Source organism: Momordica charantia, assembly GCF_013281855.1.
Source record: "Momordica charantia cultivar OHB3-1 chromosome 1 unlocalized genomic scaffold, Mcharantia_2.0 BLBB01000001.1, whole genome shotgun sequence".
Lineage (NCBI taxonomy): Eukaryota > Viridiplantae > Streptophyta > Magnoliopsida > Cucurbitales > Cucurbitaceae > Momordica > Momordica charantia.
In genome coordinates this window covers 12,345,929-12,373,459 of record NW_028275157.1, presented here as the reverse complement: position 1 = coordinate 12,373,459, position 27,531 = coordinate 12,345,929, and the positions used below count along the sequence as shown (strand labels likewise).

General features: G+C 35.4%; 4 protein-coding genes and 1 non-coding gene across 9 annotated transcripts; all 5 read right to left on the bottom strand.

Moving 5' to 3' along the window:
- Positions 1–1,881: 1,881 nt before the first annotated feature.
- On the bottom strand, positions 1,882–2,094 carry LOC148213284 (small nucleolar RNA U3). The gene has a single exon (XR_015793172.1). It is a non-coding gene; the product is annotated as a small nucleolar RNA U3 (small nucleolar RNA).
- A 352-nt stretch (positions 2,095–2,446) lies between these two features.
- Positions 2,447–5,886, bottom strand: CRD1 (dicarboxylate diiron protein, putative (Crd1)). Its single transcript, XM_022298829.2, has 5 exons — positions 5,301–5,886; positions 4,743–4,807; positions 3,773–4,100; positions 3,434–3,532; positions 2,447–2,858 (listed from the first exon to the last, which is right to left on the bottom strand). Exons 1-5 carry the CDS (start codon positions 5,799–5,801, stop codon positions 2,595–2,597), a joined length of 1,257 nt encoding a protein of 418 aa, XP_022154521.1. The 5' UTR covers positions 5,802–5,886; the 3' UTR covers positions 2,447–2,594.
- Positions 5,887–6,952: 1,066 nt separating this feature from the next.
- LOC111021789 (putative protein S-acyltransferase 1) lies at positions 6,953–11,173 on the bottom strand. 2 transcript variants are annotated; one of them, XM_022298846.2, is made up of 6 exons: positions 10,492–11,172; positions 9,518–9,697; positions 9,110–9,418; positions 8,201–8,422; positions 7,487–7,950; positions 6,953–7,274 (listed from the first exon to the last, which is right to left on the bottom strand). In XM_022298846.2, exons 1-5 carry the CDS (start codon positions 10,594–10,596, stop codon positions 7,534–7,536), a joined length of 1,233 nt encoding a protein of 410 aa, XP_022154538.1. In that variant the 5' UTR covers positions 10,597–11,172; the 3' UTR covers positions 6,953–7,274; positions 7,487–7,533. The 2 variants fall into 2 exon arrangements, with proteins under 2 accessions (XP_022154538.1, XP_087983593.1); XM_088127467.1 differs by lacking the exon at positions 9,518–9,697 and having other exon boundaries at positions 10,492–11,173.
- A 1,779-nt stretch (positions 11,174–12,952) lies between these two features.
- On the bottom strand, positions 12,953–17,762 carry LOC111021743 (histone-lysine N-methyltransferase, H3 lysine-9 specific SUVH1). 2 transcript variants are annotated; one of them, XM_022298778.2, is made up of 3 exons: positions 17,610–17,762; positions 14,399–16,787; positions 12,953–13,311 (listed from the first exon to the last, which is right to left on the bottom strand). In XM_022298778.2, the coding sequence occupies exon 2, from the start codon at positions 16,599–16,601 to the stop codon at positions 14,463–14,465; it is 2,139 nt and encodes a 712-aa protein (XP_022154470.1). In that variant the 5' UTR covers positions 16,602–16,787; positions 17,610–17,762; the 3' UTR covers positions 12,953–13,311; positions 14,399–14,462. The 2 variants fall into 2 exon arrangements, with proteins under 2 accessions (XP_022154470.1, XP_087976763.1); XM_088120637.1 differs by lacking the exon at positions 17,610–17,762 and adding an exon at positions 17,491–17,515.
- An 842-nt stretch (positions 17,763–18,604) lies between these two features.
- On the bottom strand, positions 18,605–23,437 carry LOC111021746 (E3 ubiquitin-protein ligase At4g11680). 3 transcript variants are annotated; one of them, XR_015789255.1, is made up of 5 exons: positions 22,783–23,437; positions 21,671–21,790; positions 20,719–21,013; positions 20,197–20,450; positions 18,605–18,957 (listed from the first exon to the last, which is right to left on the bottom strand). XR_015789255.1 is itself a non-coding variant. In XM_088120642.1 (4 exons), exons 1-4 carry the CDS (start codon positions 23,247–23,249, stop codon positions 20,289–20,291), a joined length of 1,044 nt encoding a protein of 347 aa, XP_087976768.1. In that variant the 5' UTR covers positions 23,250–23,437; the 3' UTR covers positions 19,935–20,288. The 3 variants fall into 3 exon arrangements, 1 of the variants encoding a protein (XP_087976768.1); XR_015789253.1 differs by lacking the exon at positions 18,605–18,957 and adding an exon at positions 19,935–20,077; XM_088120642.1 differs by lacking the exon at positions 18,605–18,957 and having other exon boundaries at positions 19,935–20,450.
- Between the last annotated feature and the right edge of the window lie 4,094 nt (positions 23,438–27,531).

The following is a 27,531-nucleotide window of genomic DNA, read 5'->3' as shown; positions in this document are numbered from 1 at the left end:
GTTCTACAAATGTATAGCTCAACGGGTTAAGACACTATCTCCAATTAAAAAGTCATGAGTTTAAATCTCAAAATGTTGTACTGAAAAAAATAGCTCAACTAATTAAAGATACTATCTCCAACTAAAAAGCAGTTCCTTCTCCCATGGGTTGTAGGCTTAATGCCTATTTAAGGATCCTTCTTCAATTGTTTCTTTCTAAGCATGGTGAAGTTTGAGTGATTTTTTCACTATTTGATTTCTAATAATTAATTTGTTATTTCATTTGAAAATTAGTTTTGGAGAGTTAAAATATCTTGAATGTAGAGGTATTTGACGAGTGCTTGAGAATGTCCTTTTGTAATCCCATCTTGAATATTATAAAAAATATTCTCACCGTCTTTGCTAGTGGATGTAGACTTAGTCAAAACCGTGTAAGTTCTCTCTTTTTTATATTTAAAATTGCCATAATTAGATTTAGTTTGTTATTTCGCTGCAATTCGCGAATTTGGATATTTAAAGTAGTATAATAAGGTCAGAGTTGAGGTTTAGTAGATTGTTTTATCTTTTAGTCATGGTAATTGTGAAGCCCTAAGGTTTCACTTTTGAATTACAATACGATTTTTATTATGGCAAACTAAAACGAGGGTTGTACTTGTCCAAGTGGACCTAGAAGAAGTATTAATGGGATATAGTAAGATGTCCGCATATCATACACAAGAGGAGAAACATTATAGAAGGAATGCCTTTAGATGATCATTTGGCTGCCTTTAAGAAAATTGTCTCTAATTTAGAGTCTACGGATGTTATAATGAGGAAATATTTGACATTTGATTCTATCGTGTTCTCTACCTCCCTCGTACGCCAAATATATATTTCAAACATTTGGGTCAGGTAACGTCAAGGTGGAGATTTGTTGTGCGCGTTCCGTTATCTCACACATAAGTGGGGGAATGGACTAGATGCTTATTTAAGGGTCCTTCAATTCTTTCTTTCTAACCCTGATGAGTTTGAGTGACTTTTTCATGGTTGGTTTAATTTCTAATAATTGCCTACTGTATTGACAAAATTTTGAAATTAGACATGAAACTTTAATTTATCTCGACAGCTGAGAGTGTCATTTGTAATATAGACTCGAACGAATTTTTTTTGCTACGGGAACAACCTATTATAAAGAAGAATGTCACGTGAAGCTCTATAAATTACGGATCAAAACTTTAATCTTAGAGTTTAACACATTACAGCTAGGGTATGATCCCATTTGAGATGAGATTTTTTCAATCCTTAGAAAAATTAGAAAATTTCTAACTGTTCCAATATCAATGACTTCCACAATATTTAGAAGAATAGAAATCTGAAAATTCCAATCCAACAACATTCTTCCAATAAATTTTAGATACCAAAAGGAACAACACAAGCTGTGCCCCGTACGAAGGGAGCGATCGTAGGCGATCTCGTTTCGTCCATCACAACTCTGCAAGTTAGGCCAGTTTACATGAAAAATGAGGAACAAATTAAGCAGCCATGCAATTTCAAGCATCCTCCAAACTCCAAAACAAGTAAAAATAATGAAAACAGAAACCAAAATATTGGCATAAAACAACTTTCTAGCAACCAATTTCAGAGACCAAAGAAAAAAAAAAGACATATTTGATTACAATTTCGCATTGAAATTAGGGCTGTGGCTTGAGTGACATATCGTCGAACACATTACGGGCATAAATCAAAACCCCCCACCAAATACCTCCCGCCGTCGAAGCAGAAGATTACAGTCTCAGCCATGGCGTTTTACAGCACAAAATCCAACAAGTATCCAAATTCTAACGCTGCAGATCTCAACTACAAAATAAAGAAACCCAGAAAACGCAGGAAAGGAAAATAAAAAAGAATGAAAAAGATTTTAAGAGTCTGTCAGACCGCCCTGCAACCATCCCGGCACGACCGAGGCCATGCTGAGAACGATCCTCTACAGCTGCCGGGCCAAGATCCGGTACAGCCATTAATCACGCTCTAGCCACAGGACAGTGGTTCATCCACCAGACTTTCGTTCTTGCCTCCGTCGAACTCAAGGAAACAGTTGTACAACCTATAGAACAGATCCTGTTCAAGTAAGGTCGTGCCCTAATGACTTCACCTCCGAGTTTAAATAGTGTAATTTTTGGTTGAGAGTTTTCAATGTGGGACAATGCACATTAGGTCTAAGTTTCAAGTAAGAGATTTTTTGAACTTAAAACCCACCCAAATGATTAGTAGATTTGGGTTTTTTTAGTAAAATATGTGAGAGTGTGAGATCGAACCTTGAACTATGCTCACTTTGGCTAGTGGATTCGGGTTTTTATTTTAGCTATTTATCCATTTATTTGTTTTTTTCAAATTAGATCCTATTTTTTATATGAAGAAAAATTATACTTAAGTATTAAATCATGAAATATTGAAATAGGTGCATGGCCAAAATTCAATAAAGATGAAATAGTTTAAACTTTAGAGAACGAATTCATTACTCAATGTCTGTGATGATATTTTTACATACATTACATTGACAGGAGAAGAGGGTAATTCATTGAAATCGAACATAATACTAAGAGGATGAGTGGAGAAGAAGAGCTGAGTGCAAAAATTTAGTACACAAGTTGAGGCTCAAACTCTGCAAAATCAACAGATCCAGACTCAATTGGAGGCATCAAATATGCAGCCAAAATCTCAGACACTAATCCTGCAACAAGTGGGATCCTCTTCAGGTTCTTCACCAGGGGAAGCTCATTGCTTTCTCCAACAGCAATCAGCTGCTCATTGATCTCTACCATCCTGTCCAGTTTCCTCTTGAACTCGGGATTCTCGACGTCTGGTACGGCGGGGAATATTCTCGCCGTCGTGCGGTTTGTCTGCGTTAACACAAGTCAAATGAATGGTTAATAATCCAGTTGCTAGCTAATAAGCACCTAAGTATTTTTCGTAATATTGCTTTCTTCCCTTGTTTTTGAAACTACTCTCAAGCGAACTTTTAAATGACAGAGTAAAAATTGAAGTTTTTATTTATTTATAAGCACGAATGTTGGAAGAGAGAACAAACTTAAAAGTACTTTGGAAAAACACTACATGAGAAAATAAATTTAAGGTTTAAATCTTATTATGATCCTTCAGTTTTTATATTTTGTTGAAGCCTTTACCTTCAAAATTTGCCTAAAGAAATGTTTTATTGAAATGCAGTACGAAAAATGTAGCAATAAGGAACAAAAAGGAATTTTTTTTAGGTTTAGGAATCAAAACAAAATATAGAAAGACCAAATTTAAAAGTTCAAGCCCTACAAAAGAGTTTAAACCTATACTTAAAGGAAAAGGTATCCAAACATGTTCCATTGAATTTTGTTTGAAAACCAGAAAGTTGTTTTAAATCAATCTCAAACAATCCCTTAGATGCACATGGCAAACAAATGAACTATGGAGATCACAGGCTTACCTCAATGATGACATGCATGTCAAATTCTTTAGTGTTAAGGCCAATTCCCTCATAGAAAGCTGTTCTTTGGCAGTCATTGAGATACATTGTCACATACACCTGAAAAATATTTCACAAGAGGAAAACACATACATTAAGGTCAAATTCAACCCATAAAATTGTCAATAATAAAGGCCTCGTCTGATACCAATTTTGGTTTTGATGTTCTGTTCTTAAAAATTAAGCTTATAGAAACTAGTAACTACTTATGTCTGAGTTTTCTTCTCATTGTTTATTGTCAAATGTCAAGTTTGCAGAATTCTACTCAATTTTCGGTGAGAACAAGGAATGGTGAGTTACCGATAAGCAGAAGAACCGGGACCACAACTTAGCCTTCCAATCATTGAGGAACTGGGGCTGTGCCTTGAGCAATGCTGAAAAGAAATCACCATGCCTGTTCTCATCTTGGCACCAGTTCTCAAAGTACTTGAAAATTGGGTAGCATTGGAATTCAGGGTTGGCCTTGAGATGTCTGTAAATGGTTATGTATCTCCAGTATCCAATTTTCTCAGACAAATACGTTGCATAGAAGATGAACTTAGGCTTGAAAAATGTGTATTTCCTAGCCTTTGTCAGGAACCCCAAGTCCAATGCCAAGTTGAAATCAGACAGACCCTTGTTCAAAAACCTGTAATCAAATGGAATATCAATATCGAAATCGTAAGACGAAGTAACTTAAAACATTTTTATTGTCATGTTGGATCGGCAGTTAAGTCTTAGAATCCTTAAAACAGGTGCATCAATTTAAGACATTAATTTAAATCTTACTTTAATCTTTAAAATATTAACCTTTTTGTTTTTTTTTTGTTTGTTAAGTATTCACAGAGACCCAAAGACGTGTTTTCTTTATTTTTCTAGTGAAAGGATTCTCTACATAGACAATATTTCAAGCCACATGTGTTAGGTGTGGTAGGCTATGTGTTATTTTTCAATATGTATTTAGATTTATATTAAATAGTTAATGAAAAAGTAACAACAAGGACAAAAGTACGTGTTTAAGCAAAGTTTAAGAAGTAAAACTTAATCTTTGGAAGTTAAAAAGATTAAAGATAAAAGCGAAGCATTTGAAAGTTCAAGGATCAAACAAAACAAGTATGAAAGTTTTAGGACAAATAAATTTGAACTCAATTCATAATTTTCTCAGCTCAGCTGAAAAGGCAAGGGGAATGAATTCGAGAACTTGATTTACATATATTATATCCCGTAGCATCGTTTTGAATGAATAAGGAAACTCATGTGATGGGTTTAAGGCTATAAAATCAGTACGTACCCAGCATGCCTGGCTTCATCCCTAGACATCAGAGAGAAAATCTCAGCCACCACTGGATTGGTTTTCTGAGAACATCAAAACAATTGGCCAATGTGAGATAGAAGAAGACTATTATCCTTCCACATTGCTTAAAATATGATTTCATAGTGAAAACTGGGTTATGATTAGGAACCTTATAAATAATCCATTGTGCAGTAGAATAAAACAATAGAGCAGGCCAAACCACAGACACTCAAATGACATACCATCGATTCTCTAACACGACAACTAAAGTTGGGTTGCTGTAACAAAAGGTTGGTCTAAACTAGAAGACAATTTCATTTCTGTCTCTAGATGATCGAGTGAAAAAAAAAAGTGCTTGTAAAACACAATTTTCGAGTGATTTGTTTGAAGGACAATGAACTTAAGAACACTATTCACAATCGCAAACCGTGTCAAAACAAAGTTCCTAAAAAACAGTTATAAACATGATTTTCAAACTATTTTTCACAGCAGTTCCAAACTTCCAATTAACCAGCATTACTGATACAATTAATCTCAAAAGTCGATAAGCATTACCTTAAGCCTCCTTCCCAGCTCCTTGTAGAGAAGAAACCCAGAGAACTCAGCAGTACAAGACCTCTCAAGAAACTCCACAAAGATCTGCCTGAGGTCGCCTTCCATTTTATCAGCAGCTTCCTTGAACTCCTTGTTCCTGACGAAGTGCGTCTGGTTGTAATCGGTCTTGAACTCCTGGAGCAGAGCCTCGAACTCGGACTGGTTCAAGTTCTTGTTGATTTCTGTGTTGAAGAGCGTCTCCATTTCATCGAAATCGGTGGTGTAGAACCTCGGCGTAAGAAGCGTCTCCTTAATCACAGCCTTGTTGCCTTTCTTCGAGGAACTTGGAGGCGATTGAGAAGCTGCAGACATTTTAATGGCGGTGAATTTGGAGTAAGAGAATGCCCTCGCTCCCGCTCCCACTCCCGCTCTCGCTCTAGCTCTATGGCTCTCGAATTCGGGAGTTCTGCTGCAGAACTTCGACATCGGCTTCACGAGGGCCATCTCGGCGGCGGCAGCCATGGAAGAGAAGCTCTGGACTGAAGCTTTCTGTGGCTGCTTCAATGGCGGATGGAAGGAAACAGGGGAGTGAGAGGTTGAGGAAATAGAGACTGTGATATATAATATGAGGAATTGAGGATAGTGATGTAATATTTCGTATCCAATGAAATCCAAGATTTTCCCACTTGATATTGACACGTGGCGCGCCATTATTGGTCTGTCAGATTACTCGTTGGTGGTGATAAATGATAATGCCAAGTTCGCAACAGAATTTGTGGTTCCCATTTCTTTTTCTTTTTCTTTTCCTATTTAATTTACTGGAAATCTGTGGTTGTCATTAAACGGACGTGGGATTCTTTCTAGTAATATGTGATATGGGCCTAACTTTAGCATAAAAGTTAAGACTAGAAAACGCGTTGAAAAAATATATATTTAAATAACATTTCACAATTATTTTAAATTTTACTTTGAACCACCACCTATCAGCCATTTTTATTTTAATTTTTGAACTGTTTTGGTCTTTCCTAGAAATGAATGGCCCAAGAGATTTATTTTAGACGAAATACAAATTTTTAAAAGCAAACGATCAAAATGAATGAATGTTTACGAAGGTTTAAGATGAGAAATAGATGGCCTAAGATTTATGGTACACGAGATACAAATTTTTAAAAGCAAATGAACAAAATAAACGTTTACGAAACTTTAAAATGAAAATAGGGACGATAAAGTTTAAACCATGGTTCTAAATATCCGTTGACACATATACATTTCCATATTTCCATAGGTTCGACATCGACATGAGTAGTAAATGGACATTTCCATCATAGTACAAGAAAATCGACAAAATATGAAAAATATCAAGAAAATGTCACTATAATATATATAATATAAATATTAATTATTTTTAACTAATTTAGGAATAAGAAAATGTTTATTTTGTTAATTTAAATATTTTTTACGATTTTTTAATTTTTCTAACTTTTATAGAAATATCCATCGACATCGACATTTTATCGATATTTCCATCGATATTTCTATGAAATTAAGACCACGATATTTCTATCTACATCAACATTTAAAACCTTGGTTTAAACACCGAAATAATAATATTTTACTTTTCGATTTTTACATGCTTAGGGTTCTAAAAGAAAGGGGTCAAAAAGAAGGGGAAATAAAGTGAAAGAGACACACCAAAAATATATGTTACACAACTTGGAGTAATTTCCTCAACATTAAGCTCAATTAACTATTGTAAACAAAGTACATCTTTTTTTTTCAGATTCTTGTGGCTCTTGGTCAATTCATAGTAGATTTAGGTGAACATAGAAAGGAAGAGGAAAAGGGTGTTTATTTGATTTTCTACACAATACTTACAGTTGCTGTCATTTCATCGTTCCCGACCTGGTTTAGAGTTAATCCCTATTTCAAAACAAGTTGAGATCAATGCTGAATCCGTCGGATGCTATCGTTTCGAAGGAAATATCTCTACGAGACCTGAGAAGAAAGCATACGAACATCAGGTAACATGAAAACAAGTAGATCTTATTTGCAAATGATGATGGCGGATATGGTGGGGAAGCGAAAAGGACTATCCTACCGAATGTTTAGGTTTGAATAAATCAAACCGTGCTTCATCGACCCGAATCATGGGAACGACAAAGGTTTTGTAGTATGTTAAACTTTGCAACATTGGCAAGAAGGTATACCTTTCGTCTCCAAGAAACTTGACGGCGATGAGATTGAATTAAAGATGCTACTGAGTTCTCTTATTGTTCATACCGCTTAACATCGGATTCTGTACGGCTCGATCTTGCATAGGAGTAAATGCATACGCGACATTTCGGTCTGTGACATCCTTTTTCTTCAAATCATCATCGATACTGGAATAATCCAAATTTTGCAACATGCTTGGAAGTTTCATACTACTATCCTTGGTAAATATCATGTCCATTTCCAAGTCGAATTTATCCTTTGTGATGACGAAGCCTCTATCGGTTTTGGAACCGGTGTATTGCAGGCTGCCTTCTTCCTCTTCTGCTACCCATGCTCGGAAATCAATCATCGAAGGAGGGATCTTAGACCAGAAGACATCCTTCAAATTTCCCCATAGCCCTTTGGTAAAGGGGTTGACCTTCTTATCGTAGCGGTAACGGAAATTTTCATAAGTTGTCTGCAAAAGATTAGCGGTCAAAACGCAACAGAAAACAATATGTTGCATACACCAATACTTTCAGAAATCACAGGCAAAACCCAGGAAAAAGAAGCTTTCCCCCATGGCTAAAAAAACTGAGTTCATATTATATGTTCGTCTATTCCCAAGCTTTCCTTCATGGATTACTCATATTCAAATACTGGAAAACAGTAAACGATACAGCTAATATATATATACAAATGCTGTTTGTGACAATATGAAGCTCTACCTGATTGGTACACATCAGATAAATATGGAAAACCGTTAGCCCGCCAACGAACCAAACAGATATGAAGCAGTATACAACAAGTATAACAGACAAGATATCATTTGAGACGACAGTCCAAAAGCTGCCAGTTTGTCGAACAATGGTGATCCACGAAAACGTGAAGACGTATATACACAACATGGTAGATGTTGAAATAAACATTATGAAAAATCGATAGTTCCGCTGCAACCGAAAAAAAATAGGGAAATGGTTAATTCCATGCAAAAAAAAACATATGTAACCACCAAGCATGTTCAAGCTGCTGTTTGATATGTTCTCACAATTGAAGAATTTTGTTAAAGTTGGATAAGTAATCTAGAGAAATTTGATGGAGAATAGAAATAGATTAAATTATTTTTTTAGCCCTTAAATGTTTAGGGTGTGTCTAACAAGATCCTCAATTTTAAATAAATGTCTAAACTTTCAATTTTGTATCTAATAAGCTGCTGAAGTTATAAAGTGGCGAGTTGGAACTTTCAATTTTGTGTCAATGGGTTCCTTGCCTTTTCAACACCTTTTAAAATTTACGGACCGATTAGACACAATATTGAAAGTTAAAAAACCTATTAGACACTTTTAAACTTTAGAGACCTATTAGACACAATTAAAAGTTTAAACACCTATTAGACACTTTTTAAAGTCCAATGGTCTATTAGACACGACTCTGAAAGTTCAGGGATATTCTTCATTATCAAACCATAGAAATACTGAAGAACGATATCTAAGTCAAATGTTGAATAAGCGAAGCTTCAACCGATGTGCCTTGTACAAAAGTCAATGTGCTTATATTTTGAACCCTATTACAGTTGAATCATTGACATCATCTTAACCAAAAATGGATTAAAATCATGATACTTCGGGATAACTTACCAGGCCAATACACTGACCTACCCACGGACAGTGGTGATCAAACTTCTGGACACAATTGTTGCAAATTGAGCAATGAGAAGCCCGTGGTGGACGGTACAAAAGGCAAGTGTCACAAAACTTAACTTTGACCGAGTATCCGTTGATTGTTATATCCTTTATCCGGGGTATTTTCAGATTAGGTGTCTTGTGATTGACCCACTCCATAGAAGGGGTGGGCATGTCCAATAATTCATCTGATTCAAGCGGCATTGAGTTTCTTGGAATGATCCCAGGATCTCTACCAGAAGTCAAGAAGAGAAAAAGAAAATCCTGCACAAACAAGAAACCAATCAGGTTTGATTCATCTGTTTTTGACGCTTAAATTAGACAAAAAAAAAAAATAATAAAAAAAGTTTGCCTTTCACAAACCAAAACTGTAAGAACCAATCCTCCAATCAATACAGGGAAGTGAAAAAAATCTTGATCGCCATTGACAGCCACTAACATTCTTATACAGAATGTTATTGCAGGAACACCGATCAAAAATGATGTTAAAAAGAGCGATGACCCATCTTGACCGAAGACTAATCTCCCACCACATAAGAATTTCTAGCAGACAAAAGAATATGCAAGCACCAGAATTAGCATTGCCTCAAACAGCAAAAACTTACAGGATAGCAATGGAGATTCCTTTCTATTACCAAACGAATCATACATTCACCATCACAAATTCTTCCAATAACATTGAAATGCACCAATTTAAACAAATATCTAAGAAACTATGCCAGAATATCTCATGATCGTTCAAGGAAATCCTTACAATGGATGCACATTAAACCCAATGGCCGCATTCGATTCAAAAACTTAAAGGGCAAGTAGCTTATAATAACAAATTAAAAAAGATAGAGAACGATCAAATGCATCTATTATCTCACCCAGGTGGCTAATTACAGATTATTCAATATAAGAAAAAATCTAACAGTTAAATCCATTGAATTGAGGATATCTCATGATTATCAAGGGAGATCCACACAATGAACATGCATTAAACCCCATGGCTGCATTAAATTCAAAAACTAAAGGGGCAAATAGCTTATACAGACAAATTAAGAGACCAATTTCACAGAGAGATAATGAATGCAGCTAATTACAGTGAACAGATTATTTAATATAAGAAAAGTTCAAACAGTCTGAATCCACTGAATTCATAGAATTGAGAATATCACATGATTATCAAGGGAAATCCTTATAATGGATATACACAATAAACCCAATGGCAGCATTAGATTCAGAAACTAAAAGATCAAATCAAGGGGGAATAAAAAAAAACAGAGAGAGAGAGAGATAATGAACGCATCTATTAATCTCAATCACAGAGAACATTTTGAAATAGAGAAACTCACATTGTTTCCCTTCCAGACATGATATAGCCTCCTTTGAGCTGGTTTGTGAGGAGCAACATGAATGGCATTGGAGGGAGAGCCGTCCCAGCTCGATTCTTTGTTCATTTTCCAATCGAATTCTTTCTGGTTTGTCTGAGGGGAAAAGCAAAAAATCTCTGGGTGTTCGTGGTTGTGATTCCCAGACACCCACTTCAAACAAACAAAAACAACTCGAAATGCTTTTTTTTTTTTCCTTTTTGGGTATCTCTAGAAAATCAAAATCAAATCGAAAAAAAGGAAAAAAATCCTCTTCAAATGGGTGAATAGAAGAACGAAATGGGTTTTCAATTTGCAAACAGCAATGGGTCGTAACGAGCCCCAGAAATGTGTCAAACCCAGATCGATCTTACAGTGCAAGAAGAAAAAATTCAGCCCACCTCGTCCTCTCTCTCAAGAAATCTGATATCTTTTTTGTTTGTTGTTCTTCCTCTCCCCCTCTCTCTCTAACGATTCCCTTGTTATTGCGAGGTTTCCGCCGCGAAACCACTCATGACAGGGAGAGAAAGAGAGAGAGAGAGGAGAGGAGAGGAGAGAGAGAGAGAGAGAGGCGCACCGTATTTTTCATAAAGGTGAAAGCAGAGAGCCAGAGGCGATTTTGTTGATGCTTCACCGGGCACCGCTTTCTGTTGCATTACCCGCGAAAACCATTTCTTCGGGTTTTTCATTATTATTAATACTAAATATAATCTTCATATTCATTTTTTTTTCTTATATATATATTTTAATATATTACCGTCCAAATCAAGAGGGTGTAGTTCAATCCTCCACCCCCACATGAAATTTACACGTACCTTACTAATTTCATGACACAACTGCTTCCCTGCTTACCCTACAATATTTAAACACATTTTCTCTTAATTTATCTTGACCTCTTCAGACCATATATTTCAGCTCCATGTAATGGAGTATTGTATGTGTATGTTTAGTCATTGAGTAAAAAAATTAGTTAGAGTATAAAGTTAAAGCTATTGAAATTTGATGTTAGTGTCTCTTTGTTTGAACTTTAAATTATGATTTTATTTAATCTCTCACGTAAATTTTACGTATGTGAGGACTATTAATAGACATGCCACGTTTATTGGATAAATACTTCAGTGACTTGAAAAACTAATGCAAAAGACAAGTGAACAATTGATAAAACTGAAATGGCTTGTTTGACTCATTCATCTACCATCTAGCTATCCACATATTTTCTAAAAAAAGAGATTCTATCAACATATTTTCTAAAAAAAGAGATTCTATCAACTTGTTTCGATCCAGGATAATAAGCTGGTAAGCTTAGTCTTACTTCACTGTTGAGAAACAAAAGAAGACTTCCATCTCCGAAATTAACTAAGATGTAGATTGCTTATTTTTAGATATGAAGCATTAGTATCAAACCAAAATACTCGACGAGCATTTGCTCTTCTTAAAAATGAGAATCCAACTCCACCTTCCAATACAGCTACCTTATTACAACTTCACTCCAGTCACAAGCCCTACCTCCGATAGCCCCTCTTTACGATTAAGGTAATGACTTTGAACATAAGAGGAATAGTTTCACTAAAATAGAAACGATTCGATTTAGGAGGTAATCAAACTACACCTTCCAATAAGACTACCTTATTATGACTTCACTCCAATCACTAGTCATGCCTTCGACATCTCCTCCTTGTGGTTAAGATAACGGCTTCGGGCATGAGAAATAGTTTAATAAATAGAGACGAACTGAAATAACGTCTAATCAGTTATATCATGTCAAATCAATCAATATTTATTAATAGTAATGTTGCATCACCAATTTAGCATATTTATTGATAGTAATGTCGCATCACCAATTTAGCATCGATGTTACCAATAGCTGAATGGTATCATAATTTAACATTCACAAGCATAATGAATGTCTTTAGGAGCTAAACAGCCACAAGTATATAAGTTAGACATCGATTACCACTTCAAAAGGTCGATGGTTGAATTTTACAACCTACAAAATTTCGAGGAAAAAAAACTTTCAATTACATCCCTTAATTGATGACATAATTGACACTTCATTTCTTGAAAATTGAATGAAGTGGTATGATCAGCAGCAAAAGGAATTGGGAGATTGACAAAATCCAGATCATGTAATAACAAGTTTGATCCTTCAAAGCTTATATATCCTGAACTTAAAAAAGGGTCTAAATAAGCTCTTCAACTTCAAAAAAGTGTATAGTAAATCTTCAAACTTTCAAATTTGTGTTCCGTACGTCCTAAAATCTAAAAAAATAAAAATAAAAATGTAATGGATCAAGACACCATATAACCTCTTTTAAATTCAAAGACCTACTAGACACGACATCTAAAAGATTTAAGGCCACTAAAATCAACTGTGTAAACTCAAATTATGAAATTTGGGAATAAAAACAATTGAATCTTCATCCAAAGCAGGAGAGTCAAGAAAGCATTTTCGGAAAAATAGAGCATCAGCTGTTGACAATGAACAGAAACCTGCCATTTTCTTTCCACATACAAGAGAAGCATTCATGGCAAGTGATAATAAGGCAAACCATCTAACCCTCATGGAGAAAGATGCAGCTGTATCATAAACACAACTACAACAACATCTAACTAAAGGCTTAGAGAAAAGGAGCAGCTACATCATTAATATGTATGTTACAGAGCTTACAACAAGAGGGGGAATTTTGGACATCTGCAAAAGAGAGCTGGGTGGTCGATACCGCTGCAGCAACAACAAAACACTATGAGCTGAACGCCTGAGTTGGTACATATTCTGATAGTGTCTCTGTCGGTCCTTGATTTCATCTAGACATCAAAAATAGAAATGGAGCATGGTGATGAAAACGAAAAAATGCAATTTTTCATTTGGTACACTAAAGATGGTGGATAATTTGACTAATTGATGTTCGTCACCATTTCTTTTTAGTAATTGGGGTGTGGGATCCACTCTATTTCTTTTTAGTAATTGGGGTGTGTGGGATCCACTCTTTACCTTATGCTCACGGCCCCCACCCCCACAAATCCCTGGAGAGGCTTGCTTCACCCATCCGAGGTTATTGTGTTTTCAACTTAGGACTTGAACCTAGAACTTGGAGGGCACCGGGGTTCACAACACCATTTTTAAAATATGAAAGGTTCAATACAAGCCAGAATAAATCCAAAACATAGTTTTGGTATCTACAAGAAGATGGAATGATAATGGGGCAAACTGCAAAGCATTAAAAATACACAGAACTAAGAAAACATTCTAGAACCTTCATACCAAAATCCTCAACAGCATGCAGAGTGCCCAACTCAATAAAATTTTAGGGTAATTTTAGAATTAAATTACAAGTTTAGTCAAGTTCTAATTTTGTGTCCGAAAGGTCATTCAATTTTGTGTCTAATAAAACATTGAATTTTAGAAGCGATTAAGTCATTGAACTTTCAAGCTGGTGTAAAATAGATCCCTAACTATAGGGCATTTTTTTAAAATTCGCATTCCTATTAGACTCAAAATATTGAATTTTGAGTTCAATAGGTTCTTGACCTTTCAATTTTTATCTTACTGGCTTGTAAACTTAAAAAATTATAATTATCTAATAAATCGGGGACCTACAAAATAGAAAGTCTATGGACTGATAGAAAAGCCCCTAAAAGTCTAGGGGATTAAACTTGTAATGTAACCCTAAACTTATCTCCCTTGTTTAAAAGGCCTCAAGAAATTATTATTATTATTATTATTATTATTATTATTATTTCCCTACAATCTCTAAGATAAATACTATGTAGCAGCCTAATTTTCTACATTTCCATGATTCAATAGCTTAAAGAACAAAGCAAGTGGAAACAGGCAAGATATCAGTATATACCTTCGCAAGCAAGTAGCAAACTAAGAGTTGAGAGCTCTAACCTTATTTTAGAAAGCACAAGTCAGGTGATCCGTCCGTACTGAAATGCACCTTCATGACAAAGAACTAACAAAAATAGCCTCTGCATTTCAAAGACCCACATAGGCAATTTATCTTCCTTCCTTCAGCACTTTCAGGTGGGACAATCCCATAATCATATGTCAACTCCATCATCGGAGGTACATGTCTGATCGCATGAAACGCAATATGGATATCGTGCTCGCCTTTATTTTCCCGTAAAATCGGCTTCCAGTATACATTTGGAGAGCAACTATGGTTCATAAAACGAGCAACATTGCCAGCATTCTTTGCACTAATAACTAGGGTAAATGGGAGTCTTGGAGGTCCATCAGAATCACCAGACATAACTTCAAGGTTCGGGTAGGAACGTGTGGCATCAAAGACATAACCATCTTCGTTGTCCCCCACAGAGTCCTTTGCCCTTGAACTATCAATGACTTCCCCAGCATATTGGCAAATAAAAGCTCCAGCACGGATGGGATCCCAAGACCTGAGCCCCCAGCCTTTACCTTTAGTTCTAAATACCTCCAGACGAAACTTGAGACCTCCTTGCGACACACGGTTCCTGCAATTAGGAGGGCATTGACATGAGGCTCCACATTCATATATCATAGATTGTTGACTCGCAAGAACCCCATTTGAACTATATGGGAGATATCCACCATTTTTCTGCATGCAAGAGCAGTTATTGCCTGGGAGGCATCCACCAATACAGTTACAGCCAGCTGAAGGTTCCATTGAATATACTGGTTTCAAATATTTGAGACCAGCATAATATGTGAAGTATGCAGGGCCCTTCTCATCATCAACATCATTTACAAGCGATACGGGTAGACTTTCTGCTCCAGAAGCCAGATCTGGTATTATAACCCCAATTCGAGATGCATTCCCATCCTTCCATTGTTGGACTAATTTCCATGTCAAGAATGCTTCCCGCTGTCCAGGTAATCGCACCAATTTGTATTTGAATACATTGCAGCCAGTTTTCCCTTTCTCTACCCAATATTCTTGGATTTTATAAAGACCATCATAAACATAGATCTTCCCTGTTGCGTTACTAAAATCCCTAACTCCACGAATTACTCTGACATCATTTCCACGATGCAAGCTCTTCTCTAGAGCAAGATTACCCCTTTCAAGCTTTTGATCGGTTGATTCCTTATCCTTTCTGTTAACTCCACCCTGGCCACTGTAGATCAGCACATCTGCATCATTCGTATCATCCTCATATCCTCCAGACGAGACAATGCTTACTGCTACTGGTTCTTCATCTTGACTGATCTTTAAACCCATGTAATCAATACCAGCCATGGATGGAGCATGCAAACCGACCAGGCACAATTCCATCCTGAAAAAGAAGATATCACCGACGTCCACACCAGGTACAGCTCCAATTCTTTTATTGATATTTGTCCGGACACCTTTGGTCATCAGAAATGCACCTGTTTTAAGATCCGGACGCCTTATATTTCCTGGAGTTGGTTCCTTTGACTCTTCAACTTGTGAAATCCTCCTCCTTAGCAGATCAAATACAATGAGTACACATGAAACTGCTTCAGAGCTACCATGGGCCTGCCGATTTGAATCTAACACTGAAAGGTTGTATGATGAAACCATATCATTAAGCATTCCGTCAATATCAATATCTGATGTAAAATTAATGTCCTGACCATTCCTTGTTTTCTTCTTTGCCTTGCTCTTTCTTCCTGATTTACTAGAATCTTCTCCATCATTTACAGCCATGCCATAATACTGAGCATTATCATTTTGAGTATCACTATACCCATCTTGTAACTGGGCACGGCTTCTGGTATTTTTCCTAGAGCCAGTATTTGGTGTTGACATACCCTCAGTAGGTGTCCTGAAAGAAGATATTGGAACTGCAGTTGATATGGGACTATTGAGGCCAAAAGATTGATTACTATTTGTACCACCCGGTGTCTGTTGATGTTGGTCATTTGGTGAAAAGAAGAAGGGATAGAATGGAGCAACCCCAGGTGGAAAAGGGCCAGAAGGACCAGCACATACAAATGGGGCAGCACCTTGAGGAGTCGAAAAAGAGGACACATTTTGTGCTGATGGGAACACTGGTACTAGTTGGCGCAATGGTCTTACATTTAATACCTTTGATTTGTCTAATGACCCAGCGATAGGAGTGGAATCCTGACCCAGAGGCTGCTCCATTGAAAATCACTCACGCTACACAAATACAATCTTACAAACACGATATTCCACAGTAAAAATCGCCGTACATTATTTCCAGAATTACAAACTAAAAGGAACAATTCCCAATCAAAAGCTTCCTGACTACCGTTCTCCCAAAATATCCTCCTAGTAGTCGATGTTGTGCATAATTAAACCGCTTGAAATCTGAAAATCCAACACAAGCTATTACTATGGTGCAAAGAGAAGACAGTCTGAGCTCAGAGGTCCCAGTCCCATTGGAGTAACGAAAACTATTTTCAACCAAAAGAAATATATATGCACACATTTTGTATAAATCACTAACTTACAATACGAGGAATCAATATAGCAGAACCAATATTTGAATAAACGACCTCAAATCAATCTATATGGAATATAAGGAGAAAAATGTTTCCGCAACATGCAAGTGAAAATCAGTATTTTTGGATTAACTTGACTTTGTCTAACCAGCTAAGTAGAGGTTCCAAACCACTGTTTGCAGCTTTTGAGTTAAAAAGCCAGGCCAAAATCTTTCAGTAAAATGCTAGCACGAAAGAGATGGAACAACTTAAAAAAATTTGGACAAAAAAATTCTTTTGCAACTCCAATTGGCCAGAATCATTTAAAAAAAAAAAAAAAAAAAACTTTTACAGCTGGGATTCCCTCTCATACTTCACTCACAAAAAAAAAAGGAAACCGAATTAGTAAACTTCTTTAGCTCCTTGAGACTAACAAAAAATTCGCAAAATCACAGCACAACTTCCTTCTATCACCCTCAATGCTCTTCCTAACAAACCAGAAAACAGCAATAGAGAAAAAACCAAAACAATCTGGCGATCCGAAGAAACCAAAATCTAAGTGAAACCAGAAGAGAGGGGGAAAACCCTACTTCTCAAACAGGAAAAAGATGGAAATGCGCTCAGATCAAAACCAAACAAAGCACGGAACAAAAAAACAAAGATCAAAGAAGAAAAACGAGAATCTAGAGCAGTCTTGAAATTCTTCTACCTGATTCGTGGCGATTTTTTACACTCTAATTCTCCAAAACCCTCCGTTTGAACATGCGGGAGTTTCTCGGGTTTGTCCTTTTGGGAGAGTTTTCGAGTTCGAGTTCAGAGTTTCGAAGTTTCTAATTTTCCGTAAATTTTAATTTTGTTCATTTCTTGCCAGCCGTTGGATGATTCGATCGTGGGATATGATCGGACGGGCCAGATGTGTCCTGCAAGCATATTTGGAGTCACTCTGGCGGGCCCCACCCCACTAAAAACGACAAAAAGTAGTGTGATTGATGACGTGTCGTGATGTTGTAAGATCTGAAAGGTGAGCGTGACCGTATCTGATCAACAGCTGTTCAGAGTTGCAACTCGTAAGTGGGCCGAAAGCGTGCGGCCCATTATATTTCAGTCACGTGCGCAAGTATTTAAATCTATAACAGTCCTCCTATTTTACCGTCTGAAATTCTGAATTTTTTTTAACATGTATTTAAATCATCGTCATAATTTTGTTTTAAGTTAAAAATTATTTTTGTCCTAGTAATTTTATAATTCTAAATTGAGTCATGTAATTTTAAGTTTGTACCAATTTAGTCTCGAACTTTTTTTAATATGTGGGGATGAGAAATCGAACTCACAACTGGAGATATACTAGTATGATATTGACTGCTTTGAAGATATCTCTCACGGCTTTGTTTTTGGTTCCACCAAAAAGACCTATATCAATGGATTCTCCTATTTTATATACGCATGATCATCTTGTTTCCTAACCAATATAGAACTTTGTTTGTACTTCTTTTATAAACTTAACAATTCTCTCTCACCAACTATGGTGCCATAAACTTAACAATTCTCCCTCACCAGCTATAGTGCCATGTACGGTGCCGATCTTGTAATTCTACCTCTACCGATGCTCACTTTGTCACTCATCTTCTCAGTCAATCTGAAATTGGCAATTTTCGCCACCAAACAACCTTCGTCCATATCAACACGCGACAGCAAAAGTATGTTATATGGTTTGACATCGCAGTGAATGAATCTACGATCATGGATGTAAGCTATTCCAAATACTATGTCTCTCGTGTAATGTTGAACTTCCAGCTCTAGCAAGTCGTTAGGTTCGAATTTTCAGAACAGTACTCCAGAAGTAAATTGTACACTTGGCTTGTCGAATCTTGTTTTGGTGATTTCATCTCCGTAACACTGAACTACGTTAGGGCAAAAGCTCAATTCATCGAGTACCTTATTCTCAAATCGAAGCGAAGATGAATGTTCCACGAATGAAGATAGGGGACATCTGAATCTAAATCGAATGCTCTAGCCAAGACAACCGAGCCGAAGCCACCTTTGATGAATTACGTATTCTAAACAAGAAAAAGATTGAAATTAAGTTGATGTCATTATATTTTCTAAACATGAAAAGATTCAAATTACGTTAATGTCATACTAAAACAACCAACATTTAACAGCTTAGTTTTTAAAATGTAAAATAAAAACTAATCAATCAGTTTGATTGTAATAAACCTTTTTGGAGTTAATTAATTGGTTTTTTAGAAAACAAATGATTTTTTTTAGTTCAGAAGTGAGAGATCTATTGACTTCGAGATTCATAGGTATCTCATCTACGAAGCTAAAAATTAGTAGGAAAAAAGTAGTTTTCATATCAATCTTTTATCGAACAAATTGATCGAGTTCGTATTGATTTTAACTAAAATTATCTGAACCAATTCACTTGTATTCTTATCTCATACATACGAATATATTCTTCAATGTATTTTCCGACTTGTAATCAGATTGATCCAATTAACTAATAAAAATCTCACAATTTCAAGAGATTTATCACTGTGAAGTGAAATGAAATCTCTTTTTCTTCCCACCAAAATGCAAGTGGAGAGATTCCATTAACCTAAAAATATGGCAATGCCTCAAATAGACAATAGAAAAGAATCATCAAATATAAGCAAATAGTGGACTCTGAGTGTGTTTTTTGAGCAAAAACAAACACTACTTTAAACTGAAAAGAGACGAACAAGTTTTTCCTTAAAAAAGAAATTAATCTAAAGAAAACAAATTTAAAGAGATATTCAAATAGCACTTAATAAGGATTAATTACAGTAATCAACCATCCACTATATAATATGGTTGTCACTTCCACAATCTACAATCAAATATAATAGTAAACTTCTAAAATATAATACGAAATAAACTAGAATTGCGCTCAATTTGAGCACTGGTTCAGGTTAAGATATATATCCCCGACTATAAACTCGGAGGTTTGAATTCCTACCCTCACATGTCGTTGAACTCAAATAAACTAGAATTGAATTGAAATGAAAAGACGTTATGAGCAACCAAATGGCTTACTTGCCTTTATTTTCTGAATGTTACTATCAACTAAGTAGTAGTCTCTTAGTAACAAATAAGTTAGTAGCTGCTGCATTAAATTCTATTCACAGTATTCCCCCCTCTGTTCTCCTAAGTAATCTGAAAAGGGAACAAAAAGAAGTTATCTACAGTTTGGACATAGATATTTCCCTTCTACCCCACTCTTTCCTCCTGTCACAATCTCAAACAACATATGTTAAAAGATCGATTCATATCACCTGTGTGTAGTTTCCATTGGCATGTTCCTTGTAAAGAAGTAAATGTTGCATTGAGATCTCGGGCTTGAGAATGCTCCAACTCAAAAGATGGATCAGACCAAGGTATCGCCTTGTCCGATGGTGAACTTGCAGAGGGGGCAGGTTGCATTTATTCGAAGCCATTTGACAATGCACCGAGTATGGAAATGGTGAGTGCAGGGAAGCATGCACAATTGAACTCCATGGACATACTGGGCAAGGCATATGCAGCATGCCTACAGATACAATAACTAGAGAGTTCACCAACTAGAAAAGAGTCCTACAATAAAGGCACTATGAAGAAAAAACCTCGCTCTGAAATGACGAATTTCAGATCATGAGGATAGACCTTGGGTTCCTATCAGTTTGAAGATAGACTTATTTCACAGAGTGGCGCGAAGGAGGAAAAAATGCATAAATTACTCCAGGAAATCTTTAGCATGGAAAAGTTTTCCATCTACTATATTAGTTTAGAACGAAGCTAAAAATAAGAACGTTTCTTACCGAGTCCTCTGGATGAAGAGTATGTTCAGTTGTATGATCGTTGAAGCCAGGCTCCAACGTCATCCCAATTTCTTGATTCTTGTCACTGTCAAATGGCTCAAGTGGGTTATCCTGGTGAAACCTGTACTTAGGAAGTGCCCTAATTTCATCTTCAGAAGCACCTTCTAGGAATGTCATGGTATAGCCGTATGCTAGAAATGGTATTATGCAGCAAACAGCAAAGAGACCAACAAATGCCATCCCGGTGCAGAAGATAATAAAGAACACATCAAAGGCTAGAAAAATCACTGCTAACCTGCAGTTAGCACCATAAGTCCATTATTTTAATATATCAAGAAAAAATACAAGACTTTCGTCAAGTCAAAACGAGAACAGAAAAGAAAAAGATAAAAGCCACCACCAAGAAACAATGCAGAACCCACGGGAGACATAACCACAGGTCCACAAGAAGAAAGTGAAAAACTATTGCTAAAAAATACTCCGATAACACGATCTGAATGTGCTGTATGGTGGTGGAGGGGAGCTAGAGAGAAAAGAGCGCATTTATCTCAAAACGATGATAGTTTTCAGCAGCATGTTTCCTAAAGTTGTATTAAGAATTGAGATCACAACATGGACAGGCATAAGATGTCCTCAAGAAATAATTCGAGAAAACTAGAAAAATCTGAATGAATTTTACGAGCTGTGGTAGCTTATCATGGAGAATGAAGTGAATACATTCCACAAACAAACTAGTATACATGCACCTACAACATTACATCATTTTCTACCAAGAGCATCTTAAGACACTGATAACCTTCCGTAAAGATCAAAGTTCAACTCTCCCACCTGTTTCGAACTAAAAAAAAAATTCTTACATCATTTTCCTGCTAAGTTATTTTATTAACTAAACCATTGATACTTTTAGCTTGAGAAAGAAAAGGGTTTCAAGACCCTAGGAGAGAGCATTTACCAGTAGAGTCGGGGAGAACCTTCCACAAGAGCTTGACCACCCATGACAATCAAATAGAATCCAAATACCCACCAGATATATGCTACCATTGTGTTCAGTGCTTCCAACCTTTTCATGGCTCTACGAACAGAAACAGAAGGGTTAATAGAAAGTTTAACTATATCAGAAAGATAAGACATCCATCTATGACGGCACAACAAGAAAAAATACACATGCAAATATCTTAACTGGTAATGATTTGCTAATAAGAATAAAATCTCCAAATACAGGAAAACAAAAAATCTAATCCAATAAATTTGAAACTAGAAGAAACTCTGTACTATAAATAAAAATAAAGGTCCCTAATCAAATTTATAACTATAGATAATAATTACTAGATTTTTTAGATGAGTGGCAACAAAATTACATTCTAAGAATAAGCTTTTAAGTAAACATGTTCTAAGTTTCTACTAGAACCATAAATATACAGTATACCATCAAATTTGTTAATAATCTCTCCCTTATTATTAATGGTCGAATTCTACAAAAGTTCCTGTTAGATGCAAATTAATCCAACATTCTAAAAATACAATTTATGAATTAACTTGGAAAATGATGCTCAATTTAACTGACTATCAAAACATAGAGTCCCTTTTCCATTAAACTAAAAGAACTCCATCCATCAAGTTAGCGTTAAACCTAAAAGAAAACCATAAGATAATCGATCAACCATTTAAGGAAGATCAACAACCAATACGGAAAGATGTACCCACCAATCCAACAACCCGAGTAGCATCTTCTTTTTTTTTTTTTTTCCTCTTTTTCTAAAATCCATGAAGGATATGAAAGAAATAAGAGACAGAATGAAACATGCATAGAATCTATGGTTAACTAAAGTGATCATAAGCTATTTGATAAAAATTCCTGTACACTAGCAGATAATTTTCACTGTTAGTAACAACATCATTCAGAGAAACCAAAAGATAGATTCGTCGGAATATTCAATATAATCAAAATTTATGCAGCAGAAAGAAGCCAATTCAAACCAAAAATCCGCCCCCCAACAAAATTCTCCGCTGTAGGAAAACAATTCCTCAAACCAGAAACAGAACAGGCCGCGAAACAAAAGTTACCTTATACGATTATGAGAAAAGCGAAGTTCATCCTGAGCGCCACGATGCTCGAACCCAAATCGATAGCGAGAACTCCTCCTCAAGTACGCAAAGAACACAAAAAAGACATGAAAAAGACACTGCACAGCATAACCAGAAAGCCAGAATCTCAAAGGAGCGGTAGGTTTCTCTTCAGCAGATAAGACAAGCACAAGCACAGCGACGAAAACGAAGAACAAATTCCAAAACAAGTCGAGAACCAAAATAGGCTTGATGAAGGAAGACCCATGCCGGAATATAACCCGGCGGTCGTATTCCGTCTCGTCGTCCTCATCGTCCACTCGAGGATCGGCGCAGTCTCCGAAGATGACGCCGCGGTGTTCCATGATCAAATTGGCGGCATCTTGAATCAGTGGGAGCGCGAATCTCGAGCTCATGGTTCGCCGCCAGGACATGAAACCGGTGCTCGATGGTCGGCCTTCGTCCATGAAGAGCCGAAGCCGACGACAGGAGAGAGAGAAATCGGCCGGAGAACCAACGGAGTAATCGGAGAAGGGAGCGGACGGCGCCGGCGAGAAAAGCGAGGAGTGGGAGTGAGAATTCGAATGGCGGAGGAGTCGTATTCTATAGGCAGCGTTTCGAAGGGGACTCGAAACGACGCCGCTTTTCTCTAATCTCTAGTGGATACGAAATTTAGCGCTGTGTTTGGATAATGGATAATGGGGGATTTAATAATTTAATTGAAGCTGACGTGTAATCATTTATTAATGGATTGTCCAATGTATTTTGTTAAATATTAATTTACAAGTATGGTTACTGAACTTTCTTCGGTTTACTTCTTGAGAATAAAATGATAAGTTTACTTATTGAGAATAGAATGATAAGAAATCGGAATGAAAATCAATTTTTAAGTTATTAAGAAATTTGGTGGAATAAATTTTTAACTTTTAATGTTATACATGTTAAGTTCTCGAACTTTAGAAGATTTCTAATTAAGTTATAGAATTTCTAAATAGTATCGGTAATATGTTAAACACAAACTTGAAAGTTTAAAAATCAGTTACACATCTTTTTAAAATTTAACTTATTAAACATTAGACACAACTCTTAACGTGTAGTGACCAAAATTATAAGTTAATATCATTAAATTATTCTAAGTCTCGTTAACTCAATAGGAATATGAACCTTGAAATTTTTTACTTGGTGAATCAATTTTACCTTAAACCTTTAATTTCATAGATCTAAATTCGAAACTAGTACTTATTCAAAGTTAAATTTGTAATTTGTCTATGAACCAACCAATAAATGATACAAAAATAAAAATCCTTAGACCGATTACAACGATGTTCGTTCTCCCTAAATGAGAATGAAATTAATTGGAATATAAATTTGTTAGTATTGCATTTGCTAAAACTATTTTGGAATAAAAATGTGTATTATTGATTTTGTTTACTAACACTTTAATGATATTCGAATTGAATTCGAATTTAAATATGTGACTCGCACGAGAAATAGAGATAAAAATAATGGGCCAAAAAATGGGTCTACACATTTAGGGACGAGAGAATGAGATTCTTTATCTTCTGATTTTAAAAGAGAATCTCGTTTTCTTAAAATTAACGATTCTATTCTCAAATTAGTGGAAGACTCATAAATCATGAATCATCTCAACAAACGTAAGTAATGAGATTGAGAGACTCATGTGTCATGTGATGAAAAACGACGTGAAACGTAGACCCATTCTTTAAGGAGCAATACCTCAACATTAATTTATAGCTCGAGCCACAGAATATCTTGGCCTTAAAGCTGCATCATAAAACCGTTTGTAACCACCCACTAACCGTGTTTCAAATCTTGCGTCGAAATTTTTGCAATCGTGGAAAGCGACAGGCGAGTGGGACCCACTAAGCTACTCTGAGATTCGTTCTCTACGCACGTATGAAATTCTGATTGCTCGAGTGAATACTTCAGGCTATAGCTGACTTGAGCATTTGGAACGTCTCCCAGATATGAAGTCAGAATTCTGCATCAGCATCTCTAAATAAATGCACTCATAGCAATTTAATTAGGATTGGTCTTATGATGAAACAATTCATTCCACTGATCAAATCCAATATCAATAAATCATTTTACCTATATTCACCAAATAAATCCAATTTTTCTTTCTCTAAATAAGTAATAATATAGATATAGTCAATAAAATATTTCTCTTTTGTTTTTATTGCTAAGTTTCTCTTTTCCTATTATAGTTCTTCAAATTAGTGTTTATTTACAAAGTTAATGAGTTCATTTCATCTACTTTATCAAGATTTTTACATATCTGTTATCAATTACATTGCAATCAAAGTCAATTAGCTTACATCTATTTTCTATACTCCAACAAATTTTAGTGGACTTGGTTGACTAATCAAGTAAAGATTGATTAAAACCACAAGAACTTTCTTAGTGGGAGTGGTTTAATTCAAATTTAGACCAAATTCATAGTTGAATCTTCATGTTTAGTTTATTCTATATATGCTAAATCTATGTTTTGGTCCATCTTTAATGTTTGACCAAATTCATAGTTCCAACTCTTGATTGTTTTGTTATTTATTTTTTAAAAATAATTCTAAATTTTATTATAAATTTGAAACTAAAAAAATGTAGAATTAAAAAAAAAAAAAATCTTTATACTCCAAGAATCCAAATGTGTTTTCATCCATTGAAGTAGACAACATGTCAAAAAGCACTCAAAGCATAATTTTAAAAAAATAAAAAATTCTAAATGGTTGTCAAACTAGACTTTTTTTTTTTTTTCAAGAGGGTGTTGGGATTTCATTTATTAAAACATAAGAATAGAAAAAGAATCAACATCTTAACCACAATAAAATTTCCAATATCTTAATTCAACAACATAATCATATAAATGAAAGAGACATTCTTTATTATTAATTTCTTTTAGTACCACTATTGAGTGATACGATCCATCCCAAAATACGTGCTAGTTTTAGAACGAGTCGCGCCGACTATAAATCCCGACTAGTTAACATTTTCATGTAATAAACTTGTAACAAGGAGTTTCTTTCTAGGCAAATAAAAAAGGGAATGCTCCCAAGTCCTCATGAGGTTTATTACTTCAGTTTTGTATTTTTTTTATATATGTTTTTAAGAGCTTGAATTTCAGTCGTTTATCTTTTATTTTTATTCCGTAACGCCCCAGCTCAAAATTCGGAATCCGGATTTGGCCTTAATCGCCCCGATATTTTCCTGCGATCCGGTCGCGCCTCCGTCTAGTTTAAGCAATTAGGAGGTCACCCAACCGAAGATTTTTCCACTCATTTCGGATGTGGTATCGGTTCATTCATATTCTCCTCCCTACTCGAGCATCACAGTAGAGTCTATAAATTTAAGCTTCCAACCTCAAAAGACAGAGTAGATATCATTTACTATCAAGTTAAATTCATGTTGGTATTCTAATTTTAACCTTCTTAATTTAGTTCAATCTATTTCATCCTTTTAAACATATAAATCCAATCGAAACAATTGTTTTTTTGTTTTCCCATTTGTCTAATTGCAATCTGATTGGTGCCGAGGACTGCTCATTCTGATTGGTGACAGAGGAATGTTATTCTTCGAACTAATTTCAAAGAAACAAGACTCTCGCATTTCTAATTCAAATACAAATTAAATTTATTCAACAACCATTAGGCCCATGGGTGGCTCAATGGTCCAAAAGAGCTACACCTACCTTAAGAATTAGTAATTCTTATATGTTTCTCGACACCAAATATGTCGAGGTACGCACAAACTGACCCGAACACTCACGAATATTAAAATAAGATTAAACTCGTTTGCTAATCATTTCTTTATTCGTCTTCGATCTTTCTAACAACACCCAACTTTTAGCCTCGTTTTAAAAACCAAAAAACGTCTTAATTTTTCTTTACAATAAAAAAGAATATGACTGATTGAATAATGTTTAAAAGTAAAGTAGTGTCTTTGAGTGAATATTTTTTCTATAAATACTTAAATGGAGAGAAGCACTAACTAAAATATTTTAAGTATTTTTAGAATTTTCAAAAGTAACTAATGAAATTTTTTAAAATTTTGAAAGTTCTTTTAATTAGCTAAAAACAATATGCATCTTTCCAAAAGTCAAGTTCAGAGAGCTTATCAACACCAGAAATGCAACCAGCTCTAAATACTAAAAATAAGAAACTAAGGTTTTGTTTGATAACTAAGCTTAGAATTATTACTTTTACATATGTGTTTATTTATATATATATATATATTTTTTAAACATTTTCAAGGCTAAATTAAAAGAAAAAATCAAAAACTTACTTTTGTTTTTTTAAATTTGCTAAAAATTCAAATATATTTTCAAGAGATGTGAAAAACTTATCAATGATAATGAAATTATAAAAAATAAACATATTTTATAAAAATAGAAAACTAAAAACAAAATGATTATCCAACCATGTTTGAAAGCTAAAAACAAAATGATTGTCAAACGGGATGTAAGACTATAGATGAAGGCTTTGAAAGAGGTTGGTAAACCACTTTTCTCTTTTATAAAAGTTTGTCGTTGCAGCGCCAAGGTGAAAGTTGTGTCTATCATGACAATTCTAATGACTAATTCGACTTCAGTTCAAATTTTGATTCTTATTTGCCTAATTCTTGGGCTAACAAGGCAATGCCTATTGTTGCTAGCAATTATAATTTCAGTAGCAACAATGAGACTCTGGTTGAAAATACACATACTTCTACTCTGCATACGAGGCTTTTGGTGTG

Excerpts from the sequence above, each read along its gene's own strand:
- LOC111021789 (XM_022298846.2), bottom strand. The coding sequence starts at position 10,596 with ATGAACAAAGAATCGAGCTGGGACGGCTCTCCCTCCAATGCCATTCAT. Across the intron at positions 9,698-10,491 it reads ATGTCTGGAAGGGAAACAAT|AAATTCTTATGTGGTGGGAG; the intron begins GTGAGTTTCTCT and ends TTTGTCTGCTAG. Across the intron at positions 8,423-9,109 it reads TAGGTCAGTGTATTGGCCTG|CGGAACTATCGATTTTTCAT; the intron begins GTAAGTTATCCC and ends TTTCGGTTGCAG.
- CRD1 (XM_022298829.2), bottom strand. The coding sequence starts at position 5,801 with ATGGCTGCCGCCGCCGAGATGGCCCTCGTGAAGCCGATGTCGAAGTTC. Across the intron at positions 4,808-5,300 it reads AGCTGGGAAGGAGGCTTAAG|AAAACCAATCCAGTGGTGGC; the intron begins GTAATGCTTATC and ends TGATGTTCTCAG. Across the intron at positions 3,533-3,772 it reads CCCGGTTCTTCTGCTTATCG|GTGTATGTGACAATGTATCT; the intron begins GTAACTCACCAT and ends AATATTTTTCAG.
- LOC111021746 (XM_088120642.1), bottom strand. The coding sequence starts at position 23,249 with ATGGACGAAGGCCGACCATCGAGCACCGGTTTCATGTCCTGGCGGCGA. Across the intron at positions 21,791-22,782 it reads TTTTCTCATAATCGTATAAG|AGCCATGAAAAGGTTGGAAG; the intron begins GTAACTTTTGTT and ends TTCTGTTCGTAG. Across the intron at positions 21,014-21,670 it reads GGTTCTCCCCGACTCTACTG|GTTAGCAGTGATTTTTCTAG; the intron begins GTAAATGCTCTC and ends TGCTAACTGCAG.
- LOC111021743 (XM_022298778.2), bottom strand. The coding sequence starts at position 16,601 with ATGGAGCAGCCTCTGGGTCAGGATTCCACTCCTATCGCTGGGTCATTA.